Source organism: Triturus cristatus, chromosome 9, assembly GCF_964204655.1.
Source record: "Triturus cristatus chromosome 9, aTriCri1.1, whole genome shotgun sequence".
Lineage (NCBI taxonomy): Eukaryota > Metazoa > Chordata > Amphibia > Caudata > Salamandridae > Triturus > Triturus cristatus.
Window position 1 is genome coordinate 346,039,926 of NC_140592.1, and position 23,653 is coordinate 346,063,578.

Here is a 23,653-nt window from a genome sequence, read left to right on the forward strand (position 1 = left end):
ACTACTGTGGTCGAACCCTGGTCTATTTCCTTGCTTATGTCTGCTCCTCTGGGCTGCACCGAACACACAAGCATTTGCTCTCCTTCTCTCAAGCAGTTGACTACAGAAGGGGCAATACGCCTTTTCCTATCTCAACAGGCAAACTGCAGGACCATGAAATCTAACACAGTTTAGGGAGCAAGAGGAGTGTGCTCACAGTATGAGTAGGGCGAAAAGACCATACCAAAGCCTGAGAGGGAACTTTTGGATCTGTGACCATTTTTCTTGTGCACTTAAATGAATAAGCACGACTAGATTAATTGGCATCCCTGACAATTTTATAGATTGAATTATAATTGATCCCAGTGTATTCAGAACATCCGAGCTACTTCCAACCCTTTATCTTTGTCTCCTTCGAAGGCCAAACTGGCCATAGGTGTGTGTGTGTCTGCTTTTTTTTTTTTTAAATCTCCCCAAAATTCCAGAAACAATATCCGTATGAGAAAAAGCAGAAGTATTAAGAGAATGGCTGCGTTTTTGGAAATTTCATCTTCAAAGACCAAACTGCTCCCTCAAAGGCCGACCTGGCCAAAGGGTTTCTTTAAAAAAATCTAAATAAAATGTCCGAACCAATATCCATAGAGAAACAAGCAGAACTATTGAGAGAATGGCTGTGTTTTTGGAAGTTTTATCTGATTTCATAACCATTTGTTTTTCCGTTAATATACTATTACTTGAACATTTGTTTGTGTCTCCGTAGGGTGAGTTCTGCCTCATGGTACTTCCTAAATGTGTTTGGGCTGAGAAGCATTTACTCCCTGATCCTGGGCCAAGATAACGGTAATAATTACTTAAATATTTAACACTTAAACCTATTCTTTAAGAGTATCATCCTGTGACAGACAAGGGCTCTATGCATCTGGATGCAAAATGTATGTATTTTATTTTCTGCCCGCAGCACATACATTCTTGGAATTGTTGCCCTTGAACAAAACTTGGGCGAATGTTTTGATCTAGCTGGCACCAGTAAATGACCAAGCTGAAATACATATATCTCTCTCTCACAGAGGCAGTGGTATTGCCTGTGTTGTTATGGTTAGGTCAGACTTTCCATTGAAAATGCATTTTTTCTTTCGCCATTAAGTTTGTCAACTTTTGACAAGTTTGCAGTATACTGTTCAAAAAATGATTCATCCAAATGACGTTCTTCATGGCAAGTTTCATGCACATTGGTCTTGCAGGTTCATCATGTGGCAGCAAAAAAAGGGGGTTAGGCGTTCCAAAAGTGACATTTTCCACCTCAACTCCTATTGGATCCTTTGTTCCTTGACAGAGAAAAAAACTGCAGAGCGGAATTACACCAGACCTGGCGTGTAACCAGAACTTTACTTAACGAAGTGACATTGGACTTGGTTTAGTGTGCCTCAGTTCAGTATTTTGGACAAAAAAGGTCTTTCTAGTTTAGACATGAAGAGGTTAAATTGAGGCCTGAACCATTCGTTCACAGATCCACCTCGAATTCAAGCATCCCCTGAGGATTCGCAAATCCAGTTACAAAAAAACAAATAAAGGAATGTCATTGGTCTGGAGTGCTTTTCCTCCCATCGTACACTGTAGAATTATGGGTCCACATCTGAGCACAGTGTTGAGAAAACTGAAAACATAAAGGGACTGGGTGAGCCTGCCCAGACTTCCAGGTCTATGTGGTGGGTTGCCCAAAGGGATCGCCAAGCATTAAAATTAAATAATTTTTATCTTGGTATTTGTGAATCCTGTGCTGGATCTCCATATCCTAGACCCTCCCTTGATCATATGGACCATCTTTGGGTCATTGGATTTATGAATCCTGGAAAACCTTTTTTTGTTTTTTTTTACAGAATTTGGTGAACTACAGCTGTGCTTGACCAACCCCCACTGCATACAATCTTCATGTGAAGTATGGGTTGGGTGCCGGAGCTTTCCAACGGCCAGGTGCTAATGCTAGCTCCTCCATCTTACTCCACTCATCTGTGCACCCTGATCTAAATAGGTGCTAAAAGTTGCCTCTCTATGAAAAAAAGATCCTTTAACTATTCAACTTCCTCCCTTCAGTCAATCAATCAGGGGCTAATAAAGTGTGGCTACTCACCTGTGAGGGTCTCAAGGCGCTGGGGAGGGGCTGCAGCTCCCTCTGGGAGTAGGATCATTTGAAAAGCCAGGTCTTGAGGTCCTTCTTAAATTGGGTCAGTGACGTGGATTGGTGAAGGGGCAGGATGTACCAGGTCTTGGTGGCGAAGTAGGAGAAGGATCTTCCTTCGGTTCTGGTCTTGTGGATACTGGGGACGGAGGCAAGGGCGAGCTGGGCGGAACGGAGTTGCCTGGAGGGCATGTGGAATGCAAGGCAGTGGTTCAGGTATGCTGGTCCTTTGTCATGGACAGCATTGTAGGCATGTGTGAGGAGCTTGTAGGTGATTCTTTTGTTGACTGGGAGCCAGTGGACTTGTCAGAGGTGTTGCGTGATGTGGCTGCGGCAGGGGATGTCGAGGACCAGTCTGGCTGTGGCTCCCTTGGTGAATCAGTTTAATAGTTTTTCCTGCCTCTTCAAAATCATTAGATTAATGGTTGCTCTCATCCTCTTGCGTAGTGAGGGGTTTACCTGGTTGAAGCAGGAAATGGCTTGTTGAGGTTCTTAGGTTAAAGTGATAATAAATTGATCTCTTGATAGTGCTTCCTTGAAGTTAGTTTTGTTTTCCCTGATATTATGAAGTTCCAGATTTCTGGAATTTGATGGGACATATTTATGTTTAATGTCAGCATGGGGGTGATGTTGATGTGGAAAATTCAGGGTCAGTCTTGGGGATTCAACTGGAGATTAGTATCATATGGGTTTGCATTTGCATTCCAGAGTTTTTAAATCGAGTACAAGATTGGTCTTCCTGACTCATTGGTGTCACACATTGTTTGTATCTTGAGGATGATGATGCTAACATGGCAATCAGGTCAGAGTTTTTGATCCATTTCAAGCATAAATACCTTTTGGATTCGCATGAAGTGCATTATTCCATCATCTAGTGGTTAGCCCAAAAAGTGTTTGTTTACCAATTTTCTCTGATTGTGCATTGACTTAAGTGAAGTTTGTATGACTCACCATCACGTCGACCATTAGACCACAATGCCCCCGAATGTAGCCTCCATTTTAGATCTTTTTTTCTTCTGGCGGATTTGTAGGTGCCTGCAGAGAAAACATGGTCAGGGAATGTTTTATTACGAGCGCTGTTTCAATTTCCTCCTAAAGTTCTCCCTTAGCAACGAACACCTTGTATGCATGGTCTGCCTTCTAAGAGACTATAAGTCTGAAGACTGTTATGCTTGTTCACTTTTTAAACCAAATAACTTGGTACACAGGGACAAAATGTACAGCTCCTGGCTACAGCATACCTGTTTGTGCAGTCTGAGCTAGCGAGGCAAAAGAAGAATACTCAATCGATAAAGGAAATGGGGTTCTCAGCAAAGGAAGAGGTGAAGGCCTTGGAAGAGGCTCATGGAGATCAATAATCAGGTTCATATATTGAGGAAGTTTCCTCATACGGTATTGAGGATCATGAAACATACGGTATCAGTGATCATGGAACATCTCACCCAAAGATGTCGGACCTTAGGCCTACAGTGCTACAAGACTCAAGGAAAAGTATCAAAGAGACAAAAGCACTTGCAACATCACTAGCACAGAGAAGTAAAAGAGGACACTTGAACTCGAGATTGAAATACGCTTGAAAAATAATCCTACATGAAAAGCATTGCTGTATCCAGGACATTCAAATCTTTAATCCACTGGAAAAGCCAGATCACCCAAAATCAAGGGAGAGAAGTAGAATAAACACCTCGTAGCCTGAGGCTGAACCAGAAGAAGCGAGGTGGGGGGGGGGGGGAATCCCATTGATACAACAGGAGGCATATTCAGGGGAAGCTCTGTATTTGTAGGATGTGAAAGAAGGATTATGAGACTTTGTCAGTGCAGACTCGCCACAAAAGGAGGTAGATGTGACCCTTCAGAGCATCCCACCTCCACAGGGACATTTCCATATTTCCATGAATCATGAGTTAATTAAGAGAGCAGCGGATGCTTTTAGGCCGGGTTATACAAAGTTAAGACCTCGGCCTAGTAAAACAATATTTGCTAATCTTACCAAACATTTCACTCCAGAGCAGAGATTTTAACAAAACCTGCAACTTCAAAAGCGGTTACCTCCTGTATTGAGAAGGGGGAAAAAAATCACATCACGGATCCACAACACTTTTGGAATGAAAATAGAGGGCGATAGCCGCCAATAGCCTCTCCGTGATGCATAACAAACCCTCTGCTACTCAGTGCATGTATGTGTGTATATATAGATGTAAATATATTCACACATGCACAGCAATAAGTGGGCGTTATGAAGGCTTCTTCTACAATAGGTGCACGAATTGCTGCAAAAGATGTGATAGAAAACATTCTGCTACAGGAGGAGGAGTAGTAGTATATTCATTATACTTTCTGAAACAAAGCAGGATCTAACATTGCCTCCAATATTGGACCTGAAGTTCTTGAAAAAATAATCTGCACTCAAGGGTTTGAAAGTACAATTCTTCTAGAGGTTACACCCTTATGAGAAGAGCACATCTACTTGCCATCAACAGATCTCAAAGACTCCTACTTTCATATCCCCATGCAGCAGACACACAGGTTTTTGATGCCACATTACCAGTTCAAGGTCTTATGGATGGGCATAAAGTTGGCGACATAACACTGGCAATTGTAGCACCTCACTCTAGACTGTAAACCATTTATGTGAACCCTTAACTGGACGATTGCCTGGTAAAGCCAAACATTCAAACAATGCCAATTGAACATACAACTAGTGAGTGTGAACCTGCTCTATCCGTTAGACCTCACAGTCAATTTGAATAACTCATCCTCCTGACCATAAAAGAAAGGTTCTCTTTGGGTCAGAATTGTACTCCATGAAGACATTTGCCTACTCACCAATGAAGAGGGTGCCAACATTGCAGTAACACATTCTCCATTACCAGATGTTTAGGTCTCTGACAGTATGGACTGTTGTGAAGTTGGTGGTTGCAATGGCTTCATGTATTCATTGGATCCCCGATTTAAGAATGCAGATGAGAAGGGGGGCGGAGCTTGCTCGCGACCAAGATGGCCATTTGAGTTGCGAGCTCCGAGTATCCGTCGCACTATTCTACAATTATCCTGCAACTGCAATACTAGAAGTGCGCTGAAAAACGTTTCCCGGCCTCCGGAGGACGGCTGCCCTGTCTTGGACTGGTTCCGACCCCCGAGCTAACAGTAACGACTAGCCGCGAGCATCTGCTGTGTGCAGCGGGACCAGGCCTCGATCCCCGGACTAAAGTGGAGCCGGGAGGGGGCGCGTGCTTGGAGGCTCTGGCTCGCGAGTGCCCCTGCTGCCGACGTGCCCCCGAGGGGGCGCTTTTCGCACAGCATCCACGCGGCACAATAGCTTCTGGTGCCGGGAGGTTCCGACTCGGCCCTGACGAACTGCGGACGATACGAGCGGCGGCTCGCTGACCGGCACCCCCAAGAACATGCCATACCTTAGGGCCCCTTGAGTAGCTGTGAGTGTGGAGAGATCCTTGCCTGTGGTGGTGCCATTAACGACGTCTCGCTAACGGATCCTGGGAGCTCCAGGGAACCTCATTGCCGAGGCCGCCATTTTGAGCCTGCACTGCGCTGCTGCTGATCGTCACTGGCATCGAGGTGAGCAGTTTGCACTGGCGTTGATCACTACTTCCTTGGGGACTAGACCGCTGGGGTCGCACCGTGTATCAGAAGAGGTGCCTGCTGACCGGGGGTGTGACACCGTCGCTGGATCACCCCGTACCTCCTGACGCGGCCTTAAGACATTCCTGCTACCATACGGGATTCCTGCTTCTGAAGAGATAGTGGGAGCTGACGAGTCCCTCTCTGCCAGGATGGCCGCTCAGGAGACCTACTGCCCATCGTCACCTTCTGGATGCTCCGGACGCTAGATTTGTAATACGATCGATGGAGTGATTGGTCATGGCTCCTTCCGGCAGGCCTGCTGCGGCGCTGGAGACCTCAGTTACTCGCAGTGGCTCTTGCGGAGATGCGGATCAGTGTCCAGTGGCCAGGATTTAGGGTCTCACACCCGTGCTGGGTAGAGAGTGAACTGTGAAGACCAGGTCGCGGCTGCCCCTGGTCAGGCAAGGTACATATCACGCTGCCGGGAGACACCATTTGCACGCTGCTGGCTGCCGCGGCACATTCATAACTGACTCCCTCAGAGGGCTGAATACTTGCAGCACACTCGCTGGGAGCCTCTCTCGGCAAAGATGGGCAGAGTGGACAGTGCTCAACCGAAACTGTCATTTGAACACAAACGACCGAAGTCCCGTGATGCCTCTACTGAAGACGCTGCTGACATGCATGAGTTGCCTGCGGAAGAGTCACAACCTGATATCCGAGGAATGTTGGTGGCTATGGAGAAGAGCCTACAGAACGGTATCTCTGCTCTGGGCACCAAGATGGATGCACTGTCCTACAGGATGGATCGCATGGCCGAGAGGCTTGATAAGCACGCTGAGAGGCTGGATATGTTGGAGCGCAGGCTGACAGAAGTGGAAGAAGCACACACCACCTTGGACGCCGACCATAAACAACTCGGTAGAGTTCTGCGGGTCTTACAAGATAAAACCGAAGACCTGGAAGCGCGTTCCCGGTGCTGCAACCTTCGAATTACGGGCTTGCCAGAGAACAGCCCGACCAGAAACCTGGAACTATTCGTAGAGAAATTACTGGTTAATTTACTGGGCAAAGAAACTTTCTCAGCTATGTTTGTGGTGGAGCGGGCGCACCGCTCCTTGGGACCGAAACCACCTGTAGCGCCTCCGAGGCCGATCATTGCAAAACTACTTAACTACAGAGACCGAGCTGTTGCGCTGAAACTAGCTCTGGAAAAACAGCCTTTGCAATACGAGGGATCCACGATCTCCCTGTTCCCTGACCTCACAGTCCGAGTCCAGGAAGCGTGCTGTCAGTTTGCGTCAATGAAGAAGCAGCTCCGAGACCTCGGGGTTGACCGCCATGTTATACCCCACGAGACTCGGAGTTAACAAACAAGGCCGCTCCCACATCTTCACTGACCCGAAGGCCCTCCAGAAGGCGTTGAAAGACTGGTCCAAAGTACAATGTCACAGTTCGGAGCGACACCTGCTCGATGAGGCGACGGGAGGGCAACTGGATGAACAGGACTAACGCTGTCCGGCTCCTGTGTGCGATAAGTACTGCTTGGGGGCTTTGAAATGGGTGTGGGGGTCAGCGGGTGGGGCCCTCGGGTGCTGGACATTGTAGGGAAGACACATTTCTTGCTCTTATATGTTGGGGGGCCCTACATCAATTATTGACACTACCATTATACTTTACTGCTGGAGTTGGTCCCCGAAGTGCTGCCAGGGGGGGAGAAGGGGCGGTATGCGCTCAAGATTGGGATGGAGGTCTACATTGACGGGGACTGTCAGGGAACCACTGTGCCTTGCTAGTGCATCTGTCTGTGGCAGCCCTAGTCAGAAATGGTACTATTATTGCAGACTTTAGTCTCACGCTACTGAGGGCGTTGGGCCATTAACGGAAAGTGTAGTTGCTCACTATAGTTATGATGGTGCCCGGAGTACGGCCGTACCTAGGCCAGATCAGTGCTTAATTTGTAAAAAATGAAGTGCAGGTGCTCAAACGTTTGTCGGAGGCCACACCCACACTCCAGGCTCCACCCACTTCTTCTAATGGTTCCACCCACTTACTCTATTGGCTCCACCCACATCCTCAACTGGCACTGCTAAAAGTCAGGTGTAATACCGGATCTGAATTTCAGCAAGGGAGCCTTCCTCATAGTAAGGTTTTGATAGGAGGTTCCCCTGCCCTGTGCGAACATTTTGTAACAAGAAAGACCAAGATGGTGGACAACACATTTTCCATTACATATTTAGCTGAATTAAATTTCAAAGCATAGTAAATCGTAAATGATGACCTGACATAAGCACCCAGACCAGAAAGCATGAAATGTCACACATAAGCACCCATGCCATAAACCGTGGATATCTCACATATAAGCACCGAGGCCATTAACCATGGAAATGACACACATAAGCCCTCAGGCCATAAAGCATTGAAATGTCACACATAAGCACCCAGGCCAGAAAGCATGGAAATGTCACACATAAGCACCCAGGCCATAAACCGTGGAAATGTCACACATAAGCAGCCAGGCCATGAACTGTGGAAATGTCACATATAAGCACCCAGGTCATTAACCATGTAAATGTCACACATAAGCCCTCAGGCCAGAAAGCCTGGAAATGTCACACATAAGTACTAAGTCTCAGACCAGGAAGCATGGAAATGTCACACAAAGGCACCGTGGCCTGAAAGCATGAAAACGCCACACAAAGACACCCAGGCCAGAAAGCATGGCAACATCACACAAAGGCACCCAGGCCAGAAAGCATGGAAATGTCGCACAAAGGCACCCAGGCCAGAAAGCATGAAAATGTCGAACAAAGGCACCCAGGCCAGTGGCGCTGGAACAATTTTCAGAGTGTTGTCCTAAAAATTACCACTCTTCCCTTCACCTCTCTCACGGTCTTACTTCTTTCTTACTACACCTCTCCTTCTCTACCTCTTTTTTTCTGTCCCTCTCTCATCATTCTGTGCCCCTTTCCCAGTATCAACCCACTCTCCCTTCCCCACCGACAACCATACCTCTACTTCTTTCTCTCTTTATGAACTTTTGTATCTCACCTCTTACTCTCTACCTCTTTACCTCAACCACTCTCTAGCTTTGTTTCCCCTTCAGCTCTCTTTCACTACCTCACTTATGTCTTTTTGCTTTACCTCTTTACTCTCAACATCTCCTCTTTCTGCCCTTCAGCACTTTAATTCTACCTTTCTTTCTACCTCTCTTACACCTGCCTTATCATTCAACGCTTCACTTCACATTTTACCTCTTTCTTTTCCCCACCCTGATTTCTCTAGCTAGCACCCCTATATAGTTCTCGTACTGTAACTGCCCACATTCTACCTGCCACTGCTTTCACTACTTCTCTCTGCCTCGAGTGTTCACTTACTAACCTCTTTCTACTTTAGCTCTGTGTCTAACTCACCTCTTTTGTACCCTACTACCACTCCCTAAAGTTTCTTTGCTATATTTCTTGATGTCTCTCTGTCTAACGGGCATCTCTAGAGGAGGGCTAGATAGGACCACCTGTGCAATGAAGGCAACCAAACTGCAGAGGTGGCTTTAAGTCCAAAGCACATGATACTGCATGCAGCTGAAATGTCTGACAATTCTACAGTCTCTTCCCTTCAAACAGCTTTTTATTTTCTCTTCCACACATTCTACTGAACAGAACAGCTGAAGACATACGAATTACCCAGGTCCCAGACTAACTGCATCCTGCATTTTTATATTGAGAATTTCGACCATGCAGTGCAGTGCTACATCATAATTGAATCCTCAACATAAACAAAAATAAATCAAGTCCATTAAGGGCATTGTATTTGTACACGGTGCCCGGCGCCGGAGGCATGTTTGCTCAGGGCAGGCCTGGCCTCGGACTCCTCACTCGGTGGTTCACTTCACAGTTCACTTCATACATATGAAGTGAACCACCGAGTGACGAGTCTAAGGCCTGCCCTGAGCAATCATGCCTCCGGTGCCGGGCAGCATGTGCAAGAACAATGCCCGGGCCTGGACTAGGAGGCTGGAAGTGAAAGCAAACGGGAGTTTAAAAAAGAAACATTTGGGGAATTACTGAACAGAAAGTGCACACACAGACTGAATAGTAAAATGATTTTTCTATTCGATTTGCTTCGTATTTTTGCCATTTTGTAGCAATATTATTAATATTTTCCACTAATGTAAAAGTTGCTTTATTTTTTCACCTTTAAAGAATCAAGGCGTTAGTTCAGCTATATTAGAATTCACACTTGTTTCCTTCCCAGCATGCCTTACGCATTTGTGGCGGCAGCAAGCATTTAACTGATTGAACAAACTTATGGACATTCATAATAGAATAGATTTTTGCAACGTGTCCAAAACAATATTACCGTTTAAATAGGTGTCCCAGCAGTGACAAAACACCACCATATCTGTCTGACAGGGTTGTAGTTTGTCTACTGGGGAGACCGTCACCTTTTCAAAGACATCACATAATTAGTTATTTCTCTTATCCTATGTGAATCTGCACCATCTTTAAATATTCTTCATATGTATATGTTAATACAGTTTCTCTTTACTGCGGCATATGTCATCAAATCACAGAAACATATTTTTATGTTGTGATTGACTGTCTCTTTCACTATAAAATGAGTTTCCTCTCTTCTCTCTGTGGGCACTTGAAAGGCGCAGCATGAATGCTTCATTTTCTTCCTGGTAACCCCATAACTCCGATTCTACTTCCAACAGGCACTAGAAACCCAAAAGAAAAATGGCACAGCCAGTGTACCCAGAGAAGCAGGCCGCAACCGGGGGAATTACCAAAATAGCAAATTACAAGTCAGCAGAAACACAAACCCACAGCCAGAAGCGCAGGGACATGAACACTGCCAGAATGGACCATAAGGCAGCAGTATGAAGACCGCCCAGAAAAGCAGGCATATTTCAACCGATGCAGTTCACTTCATAGTATACGTATGAAGTGAATTGTGAAGTGTACCACCGGCAAGTGACGAGTTCAAGGCAAGGCCTGCGCCCTGCCCTGAGCAATGAATCATGCCTCCGGCCGTGTGCAACTGCAAGCATAATGCCCACCCGGGCCAGGACTAGCGTAGGAGGCTGGAAGGGCAGAGGTCTGGGTAGGGCCTTCAACTTAACCGATACCCCGGTCCCCAAGCCTATCGTGACTGCCCAGGGAAGAAAACTATAGGTGTACTAGACGCCAAAGAGGGCCGTGCTTTCGTTTGTGCGCGCACTGCGCACCACAGAGACAAGGCTTTAAAAAAATCCATGGGACAAACAGATGAAGGGTTTTTGTGCATTACTACAGTTATTAACACCTGACTAACTCACTGTTTTATTTAACTTGTTACCGTTACTTGTGGTGGGCGGTCCGGCTCCGTGTGAATAACTGATTTTTTAGGATTAGGCGGCCTGGTGCACTGCTGCTGTTTGCTACCAGCAGAACCAGACAGTACTGCACATCGATGCCTGCCTGCACACAGGCTTCCCTGCCCTCAACGTCGTCATCTGTCGGGGGTCGGCAGCACCGGCCCGCGGATGGCTTGAACAATGGATGATAACTCACGCTGTCCTGGTTAGCAGTGCGCTGCGGTGGTTATACTGGGGCGTGGCGTGGTCAAGTGAAAAAAATCTGCGCACACTGCCGCGCGCTGCTCGTGCAGCCCCTACCCTACCCCCCATCAGAACCCAAATCCAGCCCGCCCCTGGCGCCCCAATAAATCAGTGTGTGTGTGTGTGTCTGTCAGTTTGCAGTACTGTCATGTGTGTGTACTGTGTCCCACGGCCCGCCCACCGGCAAGTGGCAACACTTCAACGCACGCACAGTCAACTGCACGCACCCACTCACTGTGTGAAGTAAACTAAGGGCTGCGACCCGCGGCCGCCATGATCACGACATAATTTATTATATTGGAGGGCACGGCAAGCAGCCTCAGGGCAGGCAGCTAATTAAGAGAAGTGAAGTCGTCTCACACACAGCCGCAACCAGTCACTGTTAACTGCTGTGACTGACTCACATTGAACTCGCTGTCGCTGAGGCTGCACAACGCACCGAGTACAGACTTACGGTAAATTCCACGAGTGAATCACACTTTGGGGGGGTACTTTGTTTTTGAGGAGGGGGGGAGGGGCTCTGGAAGCCTATGGGGAAGTATCGCGGCCAAGTTGGGGATGGTCTGACGTGGGTGGGGGGGTAGGTGGGTTTTCAGAATTGCACTGTTGTTTTTTGTGGTTATTGTTTCTTGCCAATATTCACATGGTGTCCCATACAATTGTTTGCAGCACAGGTCAGGTTGCAGAATATGCTCCGACACTTGCAATGGTAGCGCCTAGCAATATCAAAGGTAACGAGACTGTAGACACCCTCCGAGCGATTACATGGAATGTTAGGGGCCTCAATGATCATGGAAAGCTCCGCAAAGTACTGAATAATTTGCATAGACAGAACATTAACAATGCTTTATTACAGGAGACACACCTTCCACTTTATAGTCTGATACTGCGCAGCAGGGGTTTGAAGGATAACATACACGACTCAGGTTTTACCTCACATGCTAGGGTGGTGTTCACTTGGGTTAATCCGAAATCTCCCTACTCCTTAGTCCCACTAGACACGGACAGCGACAACAGATACGTGATCTCCAGGTGCCAGGGGAAGGGCATGGCTCTAGTAGTAGTGAACATTTACGGCCCAAATTATGACTGTCCTGACTTCTTTGACACTCTTACAACCGTAGCCAGCAAATACAGGGAGGGTTTATTCCTTTAGGGAGGGGATCTTAACCTGTTCCGGAACCCAAACATTGACAGGTCGGGGGGCCTGGAAAGACGCCTCTCCGCCGCTGCTAGAGTGCTGGATAGCGCTATGGTTAGAATGGACCTCTGCGACGTCTGGCGCACGCGCTTTCCGTGCAAAGGAGGCTTCACATACTACCCAGCTTATCATAACCTGCACACCCGGATAGACTATTGGTTAACGTCCTCGCTCCTCCAGGATAATATTAGAGAGTGTAAGGTACTACCTCGTACCTTGTCAGATCATTCCCCCCTCCTTATAGTGTTAGCCACACCTAGGAAGTCTAGCTTCCAAGTGGTCTGGGAGACCTTCAAGGTCTACATTCGAGGTGTCGCAATGGCTAAGCACTCAGGGGTCCTCCGCTCAATTCAACAGCGTCTTGTGGACCTTGAAAAGAAACTAGGGGCCTTAGAAGAATGAAAAATAGCGCATGCGGACGAAGCGGTATCACGGGAAATTCGGGAACTGCTGGGAGAATACCAAGATGCAGCAGATGCCAAATTAAAACACTTAGGTAAATATGCCACTGCGTGGGTATATGAGGAGGGGGAAAGGCCGGGTGCTGTCCTGGCCCAGTTACTTAAGAAAAAGCGCAGTAAAACACAGGTCTCTGAACTTCTCTCAGCGGAAGGTGAGGTGCTCACTGAGGAGGTAGAAATTGCAGACCGTTTCAGACAATTCTATGCTGAGCTTTATTCTACTCGTTCTACTGGCACCGAGGACGAAATTTTAGAATATCTCTCCCATATCAAACTCCCCTTCCTCACCAATACGCACCGTGAGTTCCTGATGAGGCCCATAGAAAAAGATGAAATTCTTCTAGCCCTTATGATTATGAAGGCCGGTAGTGCCCCGGGAGTGGATAGCCTCACTGTATCCTTCTATAAGGCGTTCCTCGATCTATTATTGCCGCATCTGGCAACGCTCTTTGATGACATGTGCGTATCCGGCACGATGCCACCTACAATGCGGGAGGGGTTATAGTCACTATCCTCAAACCGGGGAAGCCGCCTGAAGAGTGTGGGTCTTATGACCCGCTCTCTTTGCTCAACATTGATACCAAATAGTTGCTAAAATCCTTGCTAATCGGTTAGTTCCCCTCGCACAGACTCTGATGGCCCCTGAGCAGGCCGGTTTTATCCCGGACAGAACCTCACCTACAATTTACGTACAGTCTTTGGGGCCTTAACACAAATCCGGCAAGACTCTAAGGCTATCGTGGTCTTCCTCGACATGGAGAAGGCCTTTGACTCTGTGGAGTGGCCATTCATGCGCCACGTCTTGACTAGGATGGGACTAGGACCGGTCTTCCTCCAATTGGTTGGAGTTTTATACAATTCCCCATCCGCCAGAATCAAAATAGGCAATCTGGTGACGAATCCCATCGCCATTACCAGAGGGACGCGACAGGGATGCCCGCTGTCTCCCATATTGTATGCGTTAGTGGGCGAACCTCTTGCCTGTGCGCTACGAGAGTATCACAGCCACAGGGGCATTAGATTCCCGAAATATGAGCTTATTGTGTCCATCTACGCAGACGACACTCTATTATACGTCCGTGTTCCGGAAAGTAATCTCTCTTCTGTCTTGCGAGAGGTGGTGCATTTTGGCGCATTGTCGGGACTACGGGTCAACTGGACCAAATCGATAGTTTTTCCGCTCACACCAATCAGGGCCCCTTTTGAACCAGATTACCCACTTCAGTGGTCCACGGACGCGATATGTTACTTAGGCATACAAGTCCACTCTGACTCGGAGAAGGTTTTTAGGGAACACTATGGGAAGGCTGTCAGTAGATTGGAAGACGATGTTGAAAATTGGATTAGGTTACCCCTGTCCTTGCTCGGCAGGATTTCAATTATGAAAATGGTGGTGCTACCCCGGTTCCTGTTCCTGTTCACAAATATCCCTATGGTTTTGCTTAGCTCCTTTTTCCACCGGGTCACAACTTTGCTGATAAGGCTTGCCTGGGCGGGCAAACAGGCAAGGGTCAAATGGCAGACTCTCACCCTGCCATACCACATGGGGGGGCTCGGCGCCCCGGACATACATTTATACTATAGAGCTGCGTAGTGCGCACAAGCCTATTATTGGATTCACAGCCCATCTGACGTCCCGCATCTACGAATAGGAACAATCATTGCTGACCCGTTGCCACTTCCGGCCACGATATTCGATGCCACAGACCGCAGAACAGGGATACTAGATTCTATTAATGCGACTCGCCATGCCTGGCATTGGTTATTACAGTCTCAGGCTGGAGCGATTCTGTATTCTCCAGCCATGCCACTTGAATGGACGCGCTGGCTACCCACATGTAGGGACCGGGGGGTTCTACCTGCACTACGCTCACTCAATATTCACACTACCGGTGATCTTTTCCTCAATGGCGTAGTGAAACAGTGGGATGAGTTAGAACGTCAAGAGACCGATTGCACACTGCTACAGAGGTTCCAGTTTTACAGAACAAGACATGCACTGCTGGACATCTTGGGGGAGGACCTTCTAGAGCCTCCGGAAATTAAGGAACTGACCTAGGCTAAGTCCCCCCGCAATATCATCTCTTAGATTTATAAGTTATCAATGTCCCATAGAGCAAACCATTATTCGAAAGCAAGGCTGGACTGGCATCGAGACTTGCAGCGGACTATAGACGATCCCATGTGGACTTACTGTTGTAACAGCACACGACGTATATCACTAAACAGTAGGCACAGGCTGCTCAATTTTAAATATCTCAACAGAGTATACTACACGCCAGAGAGGCTCCACAGATACGGGTTGAGGGACAATACAGCTTGTGAGAGATGCAATGAACAAATCGCCGATTTCTTACACTTAGCCAGGTCCTGCCCGGGGATGCACAAATTTTGGGAATCTGTTTTCTGCGAACTGGGGAAAATGACCGAATTATCACTTTCCCCCGACCCAGCTCTAGTCCTACTGGGCTATTCTAAACAGATCCCCAGGGGTGTGCGAAGGTTGGTGGACATGGGACTTCTCCTTGCAAAGCGTAGGGTAGCGATTACCTGGTTACGCGGTCCCACTCCCACCATGTCGCAGTGGTCTCACGACATGTTATACTGCAGTACGCAGACTGAAAATTTTAGTGACCTTCCTACCCCCCGGAGTCGGCCCAATAATTTTTGGGGGCTCTACACGACATATCTGACTACTGGAGTGACAGACACGGGCGAGACGGGCAGCACCATGCGGGAATACACTTCCCCTACCCTTACTAATTAGCTGTTCTTGCATCGCCCCAGCTCAGCAGTATACACCGGGATGGCTTGTGCTCCCCGACCCTAGGTTCCCGATACTCCGCCACTGAGAGGACAGGAGGGACATTGTCGTCAGTAACTAAAAGGTTTGGGGACCCTACCAAAGTGATTTGCCAGTCTGCTGCTGATCTGCATGTAATTTTTTTTCTGTTATGACTGATCACCATGTGCTCGCTTACATTGTTGTTATGCTGAAACACAGTGCACCTAGATTGTTATGTATAAACGCAATAAATAAATAAATAAAAAGAATGCAGATGAGACAAGTACAGGAATGGTTAACTATCAGTGGCCTCAGAGTTCCAGGGGTCTTGGAGGTTGTATCAAACAAAGTCAGCATGGAGCTAAAATGATGGAAACAGATAGTATGTATAAGGGCAGATCTTTCAAGACCTCTGTTGCACAAGCCATCTTAACAATAGATGCAGCATGTATGATGGGATGCACACAGTGAAGAATGCAAGCTATGGCGTCGTGGGTCCTTACAAGAAGCGGTAAAGCACGTAAACTATCTGGAATGCAGGACAGGTTTCCTACCGGTAAAGGCTGTCCAAAATCAAATTCTTAACAAATGTATGCAGCTCTTGACAGTCAGCACAACTTCAGTATTTTACCGGTGTTAGCAATTTGAGGGAGGGGTGCACAATCTCAACCCACTATCAAAACTAGCACAAGAGATTTAGAAGTGGGCAAATTAGGAATTATCTCCGTTGTTGCCAACAATGTTCCAGGGGTACAACATTTTCACGCAGACAAACGGGCACATCATACCAGTGGGAATTAAAGCAAACGGGTAGCAGAGGAGCGACTCCTGAGAATGGGCATTTATAGGGATCACTGACATTGTTTTCCAGCATTGGGGAAGGCAATACTTAGGCCTGTTCACAACTTTAACTGTTTAGATATAAAAACAGAAAAGTGTCAGAAGCAGAACAATTGTTTGGTACGGCTTCAATTTTACACCCCCTCTAAACAGGGGATCTGGTGCCACTAAAACTATGCACAATATGTAAATCTAGAAGAGGTTTATGCTGCAAAAGAAACCAATTACTTGCCTGTAAGAATTGTTTGGCAACTTGAATCTGTTCTAGATTTCACGTGTGATATGCCTGCCTTCCTATAAAAGGAGAGGAATTGTCACAAAAAATAAACAAAATCTAAATGGGTGGTTACATTAGAAGGATTTGTGACCTTACAATCGATATCATAGCTGGTATTACACACTTCCTGTACATCGATGCGTAACTAGAAAACATTTGTAAATGAATGTTTCTGGACCGAACCAATGAATGGCTGAATAATGCACAGCAAGTACATTTAGAAGATATTCACACTGCAAATGATCGAGATACTAAGATACAAAACCATTTCTTTTTCTTTGACCAGATGATGTCTCTGCACCTGTTGCAGGCTTGGGGTGAGGGCGAGTGGAGACAAATGAAACATTCTGGATAGATACCTTATTTTCCTTACTAGCTATGTCTTTTGGAGTACTAGTGTATGCTGAGTAGACTATATCTTGGGTCCCTTCAGCATCCTATTGAGTCTGGCTGTGCTTACTCCGAAAAAGTTTCAAGTTTCTTCATTTCCAAAGTCTTGGGTATTAAGTGTGTTGAAGTTGAAGAATGAGTGTTTTTGTGGTGTTGTGGAAGATAAATGCCCTGTGGAACATCCAATAGGCAGCACTCTGTTGTATTCTAATATGATTTATATTGTTGTATCTTGTTCTTTAAATATTACATTCCATTGTAAGTTCTAGCGTTGCTATGCTCCTGGACATAGCTGTGTTCCTTGCCTGTCAGTTGTTTGCTGGCTGGAGAGGGAACACCTACGTTTTCTACGGCGCTCCTAATAAAGTATTTATTTAATACTGAACAAGCCTCCCACGAATCATTGACAACAACAGATGGCGACGATCAGCTGGCAGAAGTAAACACTCTTTCTATAGCATATCAATGCTGTAAACAGGTTTTTGGGAGCTAAGAGTTTCAGTAAGTTTGGAAACTTTACACTCTCAAACTATAGACTTTTTTTAGTTGCAGTGTTTTAAATTTGCTCTTTTTGGTGACAGGACACATTTTAGGTAATCACATGCTGTTCTAAATAGAAAACAGACATAGAAAATATAAATAGCTTTTACATCCTTGTGCTTCCTTGTAGACTGTTGCTTGGCATGGATCGTGTGTCCATGTTCCATTACATCCTGAACTCCCCTGCATCTACTATTTACTTTTTCGGGTATTATTGGAACAGACTTCAGTATGGCCTCACCTTGGTGGGGGTCCGTAGCCCATAAGGCCTGATTTAAAGGTTGGTATTTGTTCTGTGTGAGGACAGACCAGCTTCTGTTGCTTTATGCTTCACAGCTCAAGTCTAATGCAATCACTACCTTGGAACTTCAAGATGGCGATAAGTTGTAAAATTGTTACATCAGCATATCAGTCCGACTGCAAGTCATAATGCTCATTCGATTTGAAAGACTGCTGTGATGCTGTTTGTAATGTATGTCTATCGACCACTTGGCCATTTGTACACAATTTTACTGAGCGTTACTGTGTAGATAGTCAAGGCAAGAAGTAGTAGGATGTCAGACAGTTCTTATGTATTTTTTTTTAAAACTATTCCAACCACATTCATCTTACACTTTGGGCGAGCAGTGTTTCTTTAAAGTCAGTGCACAGTATGTGAACCAATATTTGAGTCATGCTCCTACAGACAATAACTATTTTCCAGTATGAGTAACATTTTGATCTGGTCTTTATTATAGTTTCCCATTTGCCTCCCCCCACCTCATGTGATGCCGAGTTCCAAGCAGCTATGCTGCCTCATGCTTTCATGTTGCCCAGAGAAAATGTAACCATGATATCGATGGTGTAGGGTAGTCTGGACTTAGGTTCAATGTCTGTGTCATTTATGCTTCATCGTAATGTCTTATTGTTATAATTCTCTAGTTGGCTTTGCATGTGTGTATAGTAATCTTAAATATTTCTGTTCTTCAGCTGCTGACCAATCTAGAGTAATGCAGGAACAAATGACTGGGGCAGCAATGGCCATGCCTGCTGATACCAACAAAGCATTTAAGGTATGAAGCAAATCATATTTGCATATTTCTAATCCTTAAACTACCACATAAAGACAAAAATGCGTACTGCCAGTGCCTTTGTGCTTGTTTCTATTGCACCCAAGTAATAGCAATTAGGGCTCACAGCTCACATCCTGAATGTATTTTTCAACATATGCAAGGTATTTGGTGGTTTGGAAACTTGATAATTTGGCTTAGTTTCAAAAAACCTTTCACTTTTATTAATTTAATGGTTCAAATCGGCCCCTGTTCCCTAGAATTTACTAACTGGTAACTTCTGTCATATTGTCAGTGCTAATTTGGATTTGTTGTTCAGTTACAAAATACATACAATGTATCACCAAATACATGGATGCGAAGGGAATTGAAAGCCCAACCATCAGGTGGTATCTCATGAGATCTTGATTGGGGAAGTACATATTGCCTTTGGATATGCTGTACCCGATCTGTGTAAACATGGATGATTCCAGCTGTCAGTCATCTTCCATGTACATTGCCTTCGTGAGGGAAGAATGTTTTAGGTTAAAAAGGGTGACCTCAGATGTTACCGCCCTACTTTTCTTCCTGCATGAATGGTCTACAGATTCACTTGCTAAGAAAATCCCATCTGGCACTCTTGAAAACTTAAACTGGTGCTGTGCACTAAGCCCTTGATCATTCTCCTTGTTTATCAAGTATGAAAAAGTGCAAACACAATGGCTGTCCTTTATCCTTTACATTTTCTTTGGTCACTATTGGACATTTGACACTTAATTCTCCATATTTGAATTGTACTTATTTTCAATGATTTGAACTGTAGGTGTTTTCTGAAAAAAGGAAACACAAGGCCATTTTAAAGCCAAAACATGCCCCACCATATAACCTCCATGATATATTTTATATACAATTTGCAACAAAGTCAACAGAGTTATGGGCTTCTGTCTAAACTTCACATTGGTTGCCCAAATAATGAGGATTGGAGCTCATGTGAAGTTCTGGTGATTGTGAACGGCATCAGACCCTAATAGAAGGGGGGTGGGCGCACACTGCCTCACACTCCAGCACTCAGTTTGCCCTGATGCATCATAATAAATGCAGTGCATGATAACACTTTCTTTGGTGTCAGGCATTAGTTTTTCACCCTTGTTGGTGCAGCCAGTGCTGTGTATCTCTGTGCATCAGACCCTAAAGTCACACCACACAAAAAGTGAAGGGGTAAGGCACGTGTGGGCTCATATGACTTTACCTCCGTACTTTCTGGATTTTTCAGTCACTGTGGGATGTATATGGATGCGCTCTTTACGCCACTGTTTGTTCTGCAGTAATATCTCAGAAACTCTCATTCTCACTGTTCCACCCCCCATTTCTCTGTGGTTCTTTGGAAGAGTGACTCTCTTTCTTGTGATAGGTGGACTGCAACCCAGATGTAAGGATGAGCTTCCGTGGGCCGCCATTTATTTGTTTATTTTTATCTGTTCCTTTCATTTGGGTATGTCTTACCTCCCTGTATTCACACTCCTCGACTCTGCTGGGCAGTTAGATGACTGCTATTAGTGCATTGTTTTTGTAGTCGGAGCAGTGCAAGCGTTGAATTGTTTGGCATGGGTGACTAAGCAGAAGGAATGACACATACCTTTTCTTAATCAGAAGGGCACAGTTATAGCGTAGTAGATTCTGATGCCACTGCATTCTATATATTGAGATTTCCTTTGCTATACACCCTTCATATTTCACCGTAAGTCCTCAATGAAGCAGAAGCCCTTGAGAGTACTTCAGAAAGATTGTTCTTGGTCTGCCTGTCTCTATGTAAAGAAGTACACATGGAGCAGGTAGCTGTTGAAGGTTATCTTCTTTATTAGATCCTCATACAACAACGTCCTATCCATAGATCAAGCCAGAGATAACCGACTCTACCAACACTAGGCAACAGAACCTTTCATTATAAACATTCTAAAACAGCAAAGTGTTCCATAAGAACAAGTAACCTGACCTGCTGCTGCATGTCAGGCAATACCACACACCTTCCCCGGAAACCTAAAACAAGAACATATGAAACAGCAGTTCACTTAAAAGTACAACAATTTATAAGAGCTAAGAATGTGCAGTATAACTAAGATAAAACAAAATCACGCAGGGCACCGGGCGCATTACATATGTGGGAGCTTCTGTGTGAGGAAGACCCAACCTTGGAGGGAACATCATGAGCATCATGTTTAGTGATGTTACCAGAACGAGCAATCCTACCCAAATTCCATATGCGCCCATCATCAAGTTTCACAGCATTACGAGATAACTTCACCACCTTAAAAGGTGGGGAAAATGTTACACCAACAGACTTCTGAGGATAACGTACTTTCACCCTATCTCCTAAACATACCTTCATGTGAGAGACAGCATGCCTAGTGTCAAAGTTGACTTTTCTCTTGGCTGACTTGAGTTCCTGATTAGCTTCCCATTCAGGGTCCCTGACCTCTTCATTCCCAGCACATTTCTCCCTCATCCAAGATTGAAACATTTGAGTGTTAGGAGTAAGACCCCTAAATAACTCAAAAGGGATTTTACCTGTGGTCGAGTGGGGAGTCAAGTGATAAATCATTACTCTTTCCATTATACAAGACCTCCAATCTTTACCTTGATCTTTAGCAAGTTGAATTGACTCCTTTAGCCCAATGTTGAACCTCTCTACCATTCCATTGCACTCAGGATGATAGACAGAACAAAGCTTGTGCTTGATCCCTTTTTGTTTTAAAAATTCTTCCATTTCCCGTGACACCAGTTGAACTCCGTGGGCTGTCAACATGGATTCTGGGAGACCCTCTCGACAAAAAATTTCCTCCAAGAACTTGGTAACATCCCTAGTTTCTATGCTCTGAGTCACTTTAATTTCAGGCCACCTTAAGTACATGTCGACCAACACTAGGATGTAACACTGGCCCGCCTTATTAGTGATAGGCCCCAAAAGATCCAAGGCCACGTGTTGCCAACACCTTGTGGGCACCTCATGAATACCATAGGCTGTACTCTAGTCTTGTAAGTTTTATCACAAGCAATGCACTCTGCGCAGTCTCATATCCCACGCTCCACAAGAATATCAATCCCAGGCCACCAGAAGTGCAACCGAACCCTCTCCTTGGTTTTAGAGATACCTTGGTTTCCCTGATGGGCAAAGTTGATGATTTTCATTCTAACCTGTGTGGAAGGGATGAGTCTAGTGCCCCCCCACAGTAAACCCCCACTTACAGAGAGTTCATCACGAACGTTCCAGTACTTCCGGACTCATTCACTCAGAGTCCTAATCCCAGGCCAACCTTCAGTAACCAATTTGCAAATTTCATTCATGACTGCATCATCCTTCGTGGCGTCCTTCCATTCAACTTCAGAAATCACACCTTCCACAATCTCGCACACCTTGTAGTTATCGTCTTCCCTAGGATCTTCCAGTTCGGCTAGGGGACCTTCATTCTTTTTTGTGACTAAGCGAGAGAGACAGTGTGCGACTTTATTCTCTGCTCCGGGAATTTAGCTTACAGTAAAATCATAATCCTGTAGGGCAATTACCCATCTACATATTCCGGAGGAGACCGCATCAAGACTTTTCTTGCAAAACACATCCTTTAAAGGTTTGTTATCAGAATGAACAAAAAACAAACTACCCCAAATAAATTTTTTCAACTTCTTGATTGCCCAGAAGATACTCAGTGCCTCTCTTTCGATCACAAAGTATTGTACCTCCGGACCAACTAGTGTTCGTGACAGAAACCTGATGGTCACTTTTTTACAATTTTTCACTTGCTTAAGGACAGCTCCTAAACTCCGGTAACTAGAATCGAATTTGAAGAAGTGTCAAAGCTCTGAAGAGAGGGAGCATGACTTAGAGCCTTTTTGACATCCTCAAATTCCAATTGGCACTGTGAAGACCAAGAAAACTTCGCACCCTTCTTTAGTAGGGACCTTGGTGTGAAGGTGCGACATGCGAACTGAGGAACAAATTTATTATAGTACTCAGCCATACCTAAAAATGTAAGAAGGTCATCTCTGGATTGTGGGACAGGCAGTTCATTGATGGTCTTCACCAAGCGATCTCTAGGTCTAACTCCTCCCTCTGTCAGTCTGTGGCACAGATAATCGATCTCCGAGAGATTAAACTTGCATTTATTCTCGCGCAAGGTTAAACCCCTCGCACTGAACCTCTCAAGGATGATCTTAAGCCTCTCATCATGTTCCTGTTGAGATGAGCCATGAACCAAGACATCATCCTGATAAACTTTAACCCCCTCCACACACTCCAACACATCTTCCATGACTCTTTGAAAAACAGAGGCTGCAGAATTCAAGCCAAAAAGAAGACGAGTAAACTTGAAAGTTCCAAAAGGGGTTATAAAGGCCATCCAGTTCATGGACTCATCATCAATCTTGACCTGATGATAGGCCGCCCTGAGGTCTAGAGTGGAGAACACTCTAGCATCTTTCAACTGAGCCAGCATTTCTGAGATGTTAAGAAGAGGGTACCTGTCCGAGATAACTGCCCGGTAGAGAGCACAGAGGTCCACACACAATCTCATTTTTTCAGAGGCCTTGCGTGCTAGAACGACCGGAGCTAACCATTCACTGGCCTCTGTCTCAATAACGATTCCTTCTTTCTTTAAGTTTTCAAGATCAGGGCGCATAGATTCTCCCATGGTCAGTGGTACACTGCGCACTTTACAGGTCACTGGGTCAGCATCAGGTTTGAGTGTGATTCTGTGTGTGTACCCTGAGAGGCATCCTAAGCTCTCACTAAATAACTAAA

The 23,653-nt window shown here is 45.6% G+C and overlaps 1 protein-coding gene across 1 annotated transcript in view; it reads left to right on the top strand.

The window, feature by feature from the left end:
• Nucleotides 1-23,653, top strand: part of EMC3 (ER membrane protein complex subunit 3) — a 263,643-nt gene that overhangs the window by 201,507 nt on the left and 38,483 nt on the right. Inside the window, exons 7-8 of the mRNA XM_085625115.1 lie at nt 740-819; nt 18,803-18,885. Of these exons, the coding sequence (XP_085481241.1) occupies nt 740-819; nt 18,803-18,885 (163 nt within the window). The remainder of the gene's footprint in view (nt 1-739; nt 820-18,802; nt 18,886-23,653) is intronic.